The sequence below is a fragment of the Rhincodon typus genome, chromosome 21, assembly GCF_021869965.1.
Source record: "Rhincodon typus isolate 14 chromosome 21, sRhiTyp1.1, whole genome shotgun sequence".
In the NCBI taxonomy this organism is placed as follows: domain Eukaryota; kingdom Metazoa; phylum Chordata; class Chondrichthyes; order Orectolobiformes; family Rhincodontidae; genus Rhincodon; species Rhincodon typus.
In genome coordinates this window covers 41,839,524-41,851,911 of record NC_063352.1, presented here as the reverse complement: position 1 = coordinate 41,851,911, position 12,388 = coordinate 41,839,524, and the positions used below count along the sequence as shown (strand labels likewise).

The 12,388-nt window shown below is 42.0% G+C and overlaps 1 protein-coding gene across 1 annotated transcript in view; it reads left to right on the top strand.

The window, feature by feature from the left end:
- The window catches only part of LOC109917559 (equilibrative nucleoside transporter 4-like), a 41,763-nt gene extending 32,841 nt beyond the window's left edge, over positions 1-8,922 (top strand). Inside the window, exons 5-6 of the mRNA XM_048609749.1 lie at positions 5,092-5,264; positions 7,783-8,922. Coding sequence (XP_048465706.1) covers positions 5,092-5,234 — 143 coding nt within the window. The 3' untranslated portion in view covers positions 5,235-5,264; positions 7,783-8,922. The remainder of the gene's footprint in view (positions 1-5,091; positions 5,265-7,782) is intronic.
- Positions 8,923-12,388: the final 3,466 nt, after the last annotated feature.

Genomic DNA, 12,388 nt, shown 5'->3' with positions numbered 1-12,388 from the left:
CTGGCTGACATAATAAAAGGATGAGTGTCAGAGATACAGACACACTGGTACCTGACTCTTAATGATTCAGTACTAAAGCCAAGGACTGTGCCTGTGTAAGTAAAGGGTAACTTGGTATACCAACCTCTGTAGGGTTATTTCAGAGGGGACGAGAGTAAAGCATGATCCTGAAGAAACTCGTCCACAACAATCATCCTAGAGTTGGGGTAAGCATTTCTTACGTCATGCCTTTGTTTGGGAAGCTTGATTCATTTGATCCTGTTTGTAGAGGACTGGGCCCAGTATGTGGAAGGAATGTGTTAATTTTCTCCGGGCAAATGACAGATCATAAACAACATTTCAATCACTACATCCCTCCCCCTCTGAAGTCAGCCAGGTGGCCCTTTTAGAATATAAATTCCTTGACTGGGGCTGTTAATCTGGTCTAATTAAGGAGCCCTGGCTGACAGATATAAATAGGAGTGTCCGAGATAATGATACTCTGGTACCTGACTCTGAATGAGGCTGTACTGAAGTCAAGTTCTTGTGTAAATAAAGGGTGAGTTGATGATGGAATACTGGCCTCTGTGGAGTTATTTCAGTTATTATTCCTACAAAACAACTTCTTAAATCTGTTGTTATCAGCAATGGACTCTGTTCCAGTTCTCCACTCCAGAGTTGTTGTTCTCATATTGCTGACAGGAAGGAGCATGCTGGAGGATTCGAATAGGGTCTGCAGGTTTGAAACAGCCAAAGACATGACTGGAAGCTGTGCAATCTTGGGCGAAATGTTCCCACAGCATGAATGGGCCACAGAGTCTCCACCAGGGCACAAATTAAAATGTTGTTTCTGGAACAGAATAATTTTCAATGGCCAGAAATTCACTGACATTTAACCCGAGACATGTTGGCAGCATACAAGGCTCTACCCCTAAGGTTTTGGAGTAGATTTGTAGCTCGAGTCATGGATGTTGTGGCTGGTTGGCTCGCTGAGCTGGTTCGTTGTTCCGCAGATGTTTCATTACCCTGCTGGGTAACATCATCAGTGCAGCCTCCGATGAAGCGCCATTGTGTTTTCCTGCCTGGTATTTAAACTCTGGAGCCCGCTGGGCTGGATTACTTCACTTCTGGTTTTCCTTCGCAATGGAGTGTATATGGGGTGGAGCTCTATGTGTTTGTTGATGGCTTTCTTAGTGGAGAACCAGGCTTCTAGGAATTCCAGTGCTTGTCTCTGCTTTGCTTGTCCCAGGATCCTGGTGTTGTCCCAGGCAAACTGGTGGTTCTCGTTAGCCATGTGGATGGAGATGAGTGAGTATTGGTCATATCTTTTCGTTGCCAGTTGATGTTCGATTGGGACAACACCAGGATCCTGGGACAAGCAAAGCAGAGACAAGTAGGGAATTCTTAGAAGCCTGGTTCTCCGCTGAGAAAGTCATCAATAAACACATAGAACTAGACCCCATATACACTCCATTACGAAGGAAAACCAGAAGTGAGGTAATCCAGCCCAATGGACACCAGAGTTCAAATAACAGGCGGGAAAACACAACGGCGTTTCATCGGAGGCTGCACTGATGATGTTACCCAGCAGGATAATGAAACGTCTGCGGAACAATGAACCAGCTTGGTGAGCCAACCAAGCTGCTAAACATCAGCCATAAGTTCTGCCAAATTTATACACACCCTGCTGACATTGTGTCTTTGTGTGAGGTGATAGGATCTGGATTGACTCTAATTCTGCCCCTGAATTGAATAGCCCATCACTGTTCACTCTTAAAACTTAATCCTTTTGACTATGTTTGGCCAGCGCATGTGGCAGAATTAACAATAACTGCTCACCTAATCCTAATCTTAACCTTAACTCTAACCCTAACCCTCTAGAATCTTACCAGGGGCAGCTTTCTATCTGAGTGATAGTGGAAGCTCATATTGTCTGGCCTCAGGGCTACGTTCTCAACATGAAAATTCCCTCTGGAGAATCCCAGCTCTGCTCTTGCCAAGTTATGTTGCCATATCCCTTGGAAGCGCCTTTGTTCAGAGAACCAGCAACTCAATCCGAGCCCGTGTGGGTTTCCAGAGTGGGCTCAGACTACTATCTCAGTCAGAATGAGTGAATGAAAGAACAAGTGAAAATTGTCTCCAGGAGGAACTGCAAAAGGCCAAATTTGTGCCCAATGTTGGCAATTTCCCCCATGGCAAAAGGCATCACCTATTCCTTACAGAGATAGTAGGAACTGCAGATGCTGGAGAATCCGAGACAACAAGGTGCAGGACTGGATGAACACAGCAGGCCAAGCAGCATCATAGGAGCAGAGAGACTGACATTTTGGGCCTCGACCCTTCATCAGAAAAGGGGGAGGGAAGGGGGTTCTGAAATAAATAGGGAGAGAGTGGGAGGCGGATAGAAGAGGGATAGAGGAGAGGATAGGTGGAGAGGAAACAAACAGGTCGAAGAGGCGGGGATGGAGCCAGTAAAGGTGAGTGTAGGTAGGGAGTTAGGAAGGGGATAGGTCAGTCCAGGGAGGACGGACAGGTCAAGGGGGCGGGATGAGGTTGGTCGGTAGGAGATGGAGGTGCAGCTTGAGGTGGGAGGAGGGGATAGGTGAGAGGAAGAACAGGTTAGGGAGGCAGGGACGAGCTGGGCTGGTTTTAGGATGCGGTAGGGGGAGGGGAGATTTTGAAACTTGTGAAATCCACATTGATACCATTGGGCTGCAGGGTTCCCAAGCGGAATATGAGTTGCTGTTCCTGCAACCTTCGGGTGGCATCGTTGTGGCACTGCAGAAGGCCCAGGATGGACATGTCGTCTGAGGAATGGGAGGGGGAGTTGAAATGGTTCGCGACTGGGAGGTGCAGTTGTTTATTGCGAACCGAGCGTAGGTGTTCTGCAAAGCGGTCCCCGAGTCTCCGCTTGGTTTCCCCTATTCCTTACAATTGGCCATAACTATGCAGAGTTTCCAAAGTAAGGAAGGTAGTGATGACACTTAGCAATCATCAGATGGTAGATTGCGTCCACATTGAAAATCTTTACTCCAGATTGCGAAGATTGGTGAGCTGTCAGGATTAACATTCATCAGGCGACACAGCCTGTAAGTAAATATTTGAAGCGGTGTTTTTTCTGAAAATGATGTGTATTTAAATAGAATGAAATGAATATGATAGAATGAGCAACGGATGTCACTCTGAATGAGTAACACCTGTCAAGTCTAATTGACACAGTGGAAGCATGGCCTTAGTTACAATTTATGCGAAACCTACACTCATTTGAAGATCTTGACAGAGTAGTTTGAGAGATTTCTACCCTAAAAGAACCCAAAATAAGACTTGAGTTTTTAAGTTAGCATTGCTGGTTATTTTCTTGGTGATTTCAGCTTTTGCTGGTGAATGCCTCAGCTGTGAGCTGTTATGAATATACTCAATATTTAATCTTGCATGGATTTTTGGGGGATGTGGAAAAAGGGATTAATTTCAAGTATTTTGGACATATCTGGAGTGGTTTCTTTAAAGTAGGTCTTTGAACGATGATTGTAGATTTTATTTAACAAGCTTCCTAGAAATGACATGACTGATAATGACTGGCTTTCCTGTTGATCCTGTTGTGGAGCTGTTTTGAACAGAGATTAGTTGTTCTTACCTGATTTAGTTGGAGGTCAACCTGCTAAAAGCCAGCTGAGTTGGAAGGAAGCCTGCTAAGAGCAAGCTGAGATGGAGGAATACTTGCTAGGGACAAGTTGCCCAGCTGATCACTCCAATTTCTGAAAATAAAGTCCTCTAGCTTAGTTCAGCATGAGACCTGTTTATTCTTTTAACAGAATGATTGGAAGAACATTTCAAGATTGAGGTCCCTGAGCAAAATGTATTTCTAAGACTTTACCAGTGACTGTGGATAATTAGTGACTGGATCACGTATGCTGGAACATTTGGAAACCATCTCTGGAACATTCTACACTTTAACCTTTAGTTCTAAATCCTAACCTTTTGGTCGAAGTGTTTATTTTTCTTAGTAATCCAATCTTTGCAGAGAAATCCAATTTTTCCTTCTATTTTCCTGAAGAGTGTGTATGTTTTTGTGTATCTTTGTGCGTGTGCTTAGGGGATATTTAACAGGATAAGGATTTATATTTTATCTTACTGACTGTGTATCTTTACCAATTACTGAATTTTTTTTTGTTTTGATAATAAATCCATAATTGTGTTCATAAGAAACTTAGATGGTGGTTCTTTTTCTTTAAAACCTGGTATAGAAAGGAATGCACCTTGGTAACTGGATAAAAATAGTTTTTGTTTTATGGTGTGATCCATGGAGTAATGGGACTAGAGACGAATTCACGCCCTCAGTCTTTTACATAACAGGTCATTTTTTTTTATAAACTCCAGAGCCTCGGCTGCTTCCCTGTTTAAATACTTGATAGTAAAATATTTGGGGATCACACCTGAATGATGGACACTATAATGCTGGAGGCACGGTAGAAAGCTGTGTAGTCTGAAGTATCACAAAATGAAATGTTTCTCCGTCATATTGTGACACAGTGGTTCCAGTTACAAAGAGGAACATTAGTGTTCCAGCCAACACTTTCCAGCTCTATTTTACAGCAGCATTGGGGAGGCCTTTGATCAATAAGACATTGACATGTATTCTTGATTTTGTGTAGAGGTGTAGTGGCTTGAAAGCCACTCTGGAAAATGCACAATAGGTTCCAGAACATAGACAAGTGAACAAGTTACTAGAGGCTTGGTCAAAGGGGAAAAGTCTTAACGGAAGAAGAAGAGACAGAGAGGCTGAGAGGGCAAATTGCAGAATTTACAGAGCACAGACTTTGGTTGCCATTGGTAGGGAAATTAAAACTGGGCACATGCAGGAGACTAGTTTGGACAAATATATAGAACTCAAAGGGTTACAGAGGTAGAGAGGATTGTGACCCGAAGGGCTTTGAAAATGAGATTTTGAGATTTTTAAAAAATCAAAACATTACTGAACCAGGAGCCAGTGTAGTTAACAGCATCACTGGATAATCAGTGAGCAGGGTTTTCTGTGAGTTAGGATAAGGGCAGCAGAGTTTTAAATGACCTCCGTGTCCTGCTTGAGAGCTGTTCTTGCTTCTTTCTTCACAGGTAACACCATGACCGTATCCTACATGTCGGGACTAACATTAGGATCTGCAGTGGCCTACGTCACGTACAGCCTGACCAGTATGTCTCATACTTCATGTATTCACACTGAAACCATCAACGCTTCTCTCACCACAGGATTCTAAGCAAAGGCTCTCTTCACATTCTCACGAGGGGTGAGCAAACCTCCAGAATTTCAGTTCAATAGGCCATGTGGCTTGAATAAAACTTCCAAAAGCTTTTGCTCAACCCAACACCAACCTGTGGGGAGAGTTGTGATGGTATACTTCCTCTGCCCACAGTGCTAAGATTGACTTGTGTACAATGTGAACTTTTACTGCCATGTTTAAACTGAACCTGTTGAGTTTGAATCTACTCCTTTCGTGCTTCATTACTTCTTGGTCTGGTCCTCCAGCCTGGGATGTTTTAAGTGTCTCCACCAGAGACTCTGAGGGTGAAAGGCCCCTTTTGGTCAAATCCAGGCATATAAATGCACAATGTTTCTTGAATAAGTAGAGGTTAAATTCACCCTGTGTTACATTAGTGATGAATATCTTGATATATTATTTTTATTCTTTCGAGAGATGAGGACATTGCCAACAAGGCCAGCCTTTGTTGCCCATCTCTAATTGCCCCTTGAGCTGAGTGACTACTAGGCTATTTCAGAGTCAAATACATTGCTGTGGGCCTGAAGTCACAAGTAGGTCAGTCCAGATGAGGATGGCAGATTCCCATCTCTAAAGGATATTGATGAAACATAAGACCATAAGACAGAGGAGCAGAATTCAGCCATTCAGCCCATCAGGTCTGCTCTGCCATTCGATCATGGATGATCTGTGTCTCAACCTCATTCATCTGCCTTCTTCCACGTAACCCTTGATCCCCTTACCAAGCAAGAACATGTGGAGTTGTATAATCTTGAATGGACTCTATAAAAGAATTGTGGAAGCAGATTTATGAGTAGTTTTCAAAAGGGATTTGAATAGATACTTGAAAGGGAAAGATATGTATAGCTATAGGAAAAAGAAAGCAGGAAAGGGAACCAATCAGATAGCGCTTTCAAATAGCCAACACAAGCACATTGGGCTAAATGGCCTCCTGTGATGCTGTGATTTAATATTCAAATGGTTTTTGATTTTTGAGACTAACACTGCAATAACTTCCCAAAATATAACAATTAGGTTTGAACTTTGAGTTTAAATAAAGTTTTATTTGTTTCTAATTAACAGATCATTCAGTTGTTTAAGAGATAGTAGGAACTGCAGATGCTGGAGAATCCGAGACAACAAGGTGCAGGGCTGGATGAACACAGCTGGCCTGCTGTGTTCATCCATTCAGTTGTTTAATGTAGGTTTAGGCCTCTCACAGAATCTGATTGGATATGTAGAAAAAACAGTTTTAAGGATCTCTTGAGGAATGTCTGTCAATCTAATCTGTCTCCCCGTCTACCGATATCAAGCCTTTGAAAGTCCTGACCTTTGCTGGGTACAGTTCCAGTTCTCCGTCACTCAGAGTTGCTAAAACTGTTGGACACATTCAACTCCAACTGCTCCTCACCACATTTCACCATTGGTACCTGACATATATACTCTCACAACGCCTTCCGATACCAATCGTGGAGGGACTATCGATATTTTCTAATCTATCTTCAGAGATGTCATGACATACCTCTAGAGCGGGTGGACTTTGAACCCAAGTCTCCTGGCTCAGAGATAGGGACACTACCCTGCACCACAGAAGCTGTGAAGAAAAATATTCTTTATGACCCAATAAATGATTCTTGATTGTTGCAACCAGTAGCCTATTGATGAGCGATCTATGATATTGATTGAATTGAAGAGCCAAAAAATTCTTTGCTGTTCTATTAAGAAAGTACATAAAATGCCAGGCCATAATAGGAAATGGACCAAGTGCAGGTAAATGGGATTAGTGTAGTTTGGTGCATGTTGATTGTCACAGACATGCTCAGCCAAAGGACCTGTTTCTATGATTCTTAAAAAGTCAAAGTGAAAATTGAAATCTCTCTCTCATCCAAAGAGTTGGGGCTGCACTTAACGTCAGATTTTTAACACAGAGAAAACAGTCTCCTTAACCAGTCTCCCTGGATTGCAGCAAATGGAACTTATGATTGAAGCTGTAGCAATATCTGACAGAAGTTATGATGCCACAAGTGCAGGACAGTTCATGCGAATTATGTGTGTAAAATCAATCCTGGTTAATTACAGAAGCATAATTGATGGGGAAATGACCCAATTATCTGCACTCTGCCTGGGGATTGTAACGTGACTTTTCTTTTAGGCATTGAGCGGTTATAGTTGAGAAGTCAATTTAATGGTAACTTTCAAATGAGAAATAGATAAATACTTTGATGAAAAAAATACACCGGCTTCTAGGAAAAGAGCAGGAAGGGAGATTAATTGAGCAGCTTTATGCATGAACCAGCACAGTGACACTGGTCTGAGTGGCTTCTTCTGGCACATTATCATTCTATTATTCTATATTGCCTTAGAGAAAATGGGATTTTGCCATCTACCAAAGAAGCAGCTCATAGGAGTGGCATAATACTCTTTATGTCCATTAAACAGTGGATTAATTGGTCGTGGAAATTCTTAGCAGATTGAGCCTGATAATACATTGCGATCAAGAACTCTCCTTTCGTTACTGATGCATTAAGATGTTTCTTTTTCCTTGCAGGCTAAATGGAGAAATGCTAAAGGGTATTTAGATCATCCCATGGAAACATTGTGTGGTGCGTGTCATCTGAAATACATAAAAAAAAACCAACACGCCTGGGACTTTGTTCTTGCTCTGCCCATCCGAGAGAATTGGATGGGATCACCTTCATGAACATGAAAAGCTTCTGAAGAAGCTCCAAGTGGAAGTGTTACCCACCAGAATCATGGACAGCCTTGAATTTAATTGAGATTGCAAACAGTCCTGAAATCTCGTCTAAGACTGCCTGCTTATTGTTACTTTGTTTGCCGATGCCATCCGTTTAGAATTGCGCTCCTCCATGTACAGGAGGGAACTGCTGTCCTCTTGAGTACAGCTTTCTCAAGCAGTGTAAGAGAAGTGGGCGAGGGGTTCTGTAATTCTATGGTTAATGTTCTCCAGCATTTTCCAGACCAAAATCTGAATGTGCATTTGTCTAAGCAAATTAATTGCTCAAACCCATCGCGTTTTAATCTCCAAGGATTCCATGGGCAGGTCTGCACTGTGTTTTTAAAAAACCACCGAAACTGATGTTTTGGACATTCCTCCGAGTGTACCTGAATGTGGCTTTAATCATCTTTCTTGCATTTTGTTTGACTGTATTGCAGTGAAAACCATCTATTCTGAGTAGGATTATTTCAGGTGAACACAACAGCACGCCAGTTTGTATATAATCAGAGCACTGACGTTTCCAGAACATACCTGCTACGTCAGTCAAGAACGATGCATTCACCCATAAAAGTAATCTCTGACTCATTACACTTTAAACTTTATAAAGACCTTCATTGCAACTCATTTCCAAGGAAGGGCCAGTCTCAGATTAGAAAGCTTTGATGAAGGACACAATTTCACATCCAGCTTAAATCTGGACACATTAGTTAATCAGTCAAGAGGCTAGTGAAAGAAGACTAAGCTGATAGGGTGACATGAAGAGTGGTGGAAGAGGCTTGTGTGGTGCATAGACACCAGTATGGACCAGTTGACCCCAGAGGCCTGTTTCTGTGCAGTAAATTCAGTCCTGAAACTCCATTTATAAGGAATCCTGCAAATTCAAATAGTGATGAGAACCATTAACTGATTCGTGATGGGGGCGGGATTGTGACAGGGGAAGCAAAATGTATGGATCAGGATTCCGATTAAAAAACTTTAAAATCCCAGCAGAAGAACAGGTATCATTTTCCTCACACAAGTCTGAGCTGCTCGTGGATAATGATTGCAAGGAGTGAGAGCAGGTTTCCATACAGCTGCAGCGAAATTAGAATGAGAATTAGAACAGCCTCACAGCACTTCATAAATTCTAGAGTAGCTTTCAATCATTGACTTATTATTACTGACACTTGAGAAAATCCCCAAATACCTGAAACCAAACAAGAAACAGAATTCTGACAGAATCCAATTGAATAATCACACCTCCTGATGCATTTCTTTTATGTCTTAGATCTTGAAGCCAGAATCTACACTTCTAGGTAAAATAAGGCTGATATGTTGTCTAAACTGCTGGAAATGGCTGAAATGCCTCAAATAGTATTCTCGTAGCGGAGATTTAATCCACCTGAAATGTGCCACATTGCTGTTTTGCCTTTGCGTCTCTTTATCTGGTCTTCTGATATTGTACTTAATGAGAAAAGTAAATCACAGCAGGGGGAAGGTATGCTGTTTGGTTCCTGGCCGTAACTGGTGGACCAGCCTTCCTAAACAAGTAAAATAAGAGTTGGAGATTGAAAAAAAAAAGACATCTTTTGGCCCATGGAGGGGGCCTTATGTTGTGCAACACTGCCTTAGAGGACCTGTCACCTCCACTAATAGCCATGTTGGTAGTGACCAATGGGGGAAAAGTTGAATGTGCGTCTGCCATCTGTGCCACCATTCTGTGTCAAGTGCTGTCTCCTTGTATAATCTTTCCTAGTGCCTTGAAAATTATTCCAGTTTTTCAAAATAGCAGGTATAAATTACAAAGCCAGGACCGCATTACTGTCCAACACTGGAAAGATACTTTAACACGTTAGTGCTGTTGTCAGTCGCAAATTGACATGTGAAACTCACAACCATGTGGAGGCGCGGCCAATGTGACCAAGGGGAACCTAGGTAAGTACATTTGCAGAAAAGAATTCAAGGTTATGTTGCTGGGGTGAGATGGTGCAAGTTGGAAGGATGTGGAGCATAAACACCAGTGTAGACCAGTTGGGCCCAAAGGCCTATTTCTGTGCTGTAACTACAATGTAAAATTTCTAGCATTTGTGTAAAAAGGTAGAAAAACAGTATGATTGCTGTTAGGTTCAGAAAATATTGCTCTACCAGGTCTGATCATAGAGTCTGAATGTGAGCCACAGAGACCATTCATTCCAGTTAACTCCTTACCCTCTGATCCCTAGAATAACAGCCATAATAATATGGTTAAACAGAAAAAAGGACAGTGCTCATGTACATGTAGAATATATAGATGTTTAGATATGGTGGACCATGATTGTTGCAAAATGCTTGTTTCTCTTCCTACTGCATAATTTAAAGGCAGATTTAAAATGAAAAATAGTAGGTATATATGATCCGATTTTATCACAAATATGTACAGGGCAGATCATTTGTCCGACACCAGGCTCTAACAACCACATTCCTGGGGGATTTCTTGTCTAAACGTCTGAAGTTTCCAATCCTTCTATTTCTTGAGTCTTGCCTCCACAGTAGCCTTGTATGGTAGCTCAAAGCCCTTCTCTCTGTCTTGCACCCTAACGACCATATTGAGCTGTTTCACGTGAATATTCAGAGTCTTCTTGCTAGAATTCTGGTGCTGTTTCCACATTCCATTAGTTCCAGATTGTGTTGGTAATCTTGCGGTGTTACCTTATATGAAGTAAGTTGCCAAGTTGGCTTTGGCCTAAGGTGACACCATTCTGTTTGTGGAGTAGACCTCCTGTGGAGTTACTTCTTTACTGTTTTAGGGGAAGTGGGCAAAGTCAGCATTTATTGTCTGTCCCTACTGCCTTTCAACTGAATGGTTTGCTAGGCAATTTCAGAGGACGGGGAAGGACCAACCAAAATAATGTGGGACTGGAGTCACGTGGAAGCCAGACCAGGTGACGGAGGCAGATTTCCTTCCCTGGAGGGCATTTGTGGAGAAAATAGGTTTTTTATAATAATCTCACATCGGCAAGATTGGCTTTCAATTCAAGATTAGTTAATTAATTAATTTACCGATGAATTTAAATCCCACCAGCTGCAATGGTGAGATTAAACCCATATCCCTAAGTCTCTGGGTTCCTAGTTCCAGTAACTTCAGTTACACCACTGTCTCTCTTGTATTATGTAGAGTGTTCATGTGAGGATTACAAACAAAGGACAACTACCCTTGTAAACCTTCATTTTAGTGACAATACCCACTTGGACAGCCACATTTGATCCTTATTCCAGGCATCAATTTTCCATCAATCCTTGAATGAGCACACAGCACATGAACCTGAACCCTTTCACTTGATTCAGTATAATTTGGCTCGTGATGATCAATGTGACTTCCCAGGAACTTTTCTATACATTACTGCAGCCTTCTTCCTGAACTAATTGGAAGCCAGTAGCTGTGAATTTATTCTTGATCAGCTGACCATAATGCTCCTCCTGTTCCAATAAGCAAACAGGCGTGTATTCATGAGAACACAAAAGTTCTTGTGTAATTTCTTTGGAGAGCTTCGTTAATGTTTATGATTGTGATAGATCAAACGGTTACCCAGCAGAGGAAATTCGTATCGCAGTTCTTATATAAAGATCTCTAGGTACCAATCCAGCATGCTGATGTGAAAGAGTAGGACTCTGTACACATCCTCGTTTTGCACCATTCAATAAACCCTCGGCCAAGCATCACATTGTGGAGCAATTTTACCATCAGCCCACTCCGAATCACAGGATTGTTACAGTGCAGAAGGAAGCCATTCAGCACATTGTGTCTGCACAGGCTCTCTGAGCATTTTAACTTGGTGCAGTTCAGCTGTCCTTTCCCCAATATCCTGCACACTATTTCTATCCAAATAGACATCCAAAGCGTTCATGAATGCCTCAGTTGAACCTGCCTCTACCACCCTTCCATTCAGTGCATTAACTTTTCACTGAGTGATTTTTTTTTCTTATTCTGCACTTGCTTCTTTGCAAAACGCCTTTAAAGCTGGCTCTCAATTAGTTTACAAGTGGCAACAGTTTCTCCTGATCCGATCTGTGCAGACCCCGTATGATTTTTGAAAACTTATATCAAACCTCCACTTAACATTCTTCTTTCCAGGGAAAACAATCCTAACTCTTCTAATCTGCCTTTATAACTGAACTGTCTCATTGCTGGAACCATTTTCAGACACTTCATCTGCTCCCTCCAATGTAGTCACGTCCTTCCTAGAGTCTATAACATCTAGAACTGTACACAGTACTCCAGCTGAGGTTCAATGAGTGTCCTATACAAGTTCAGCATAGCCTCTGTGCTCCAGTTCTTTATGCCTCTATTAATGACACCTAGAATACCGTATTCTTCATTAAATACCTCTCTACCGCTGCTGCCACCTTTAATGGCTTATACAGTATACGCTCTGTGCCCCTGCCATGGTTAAAGTAAACT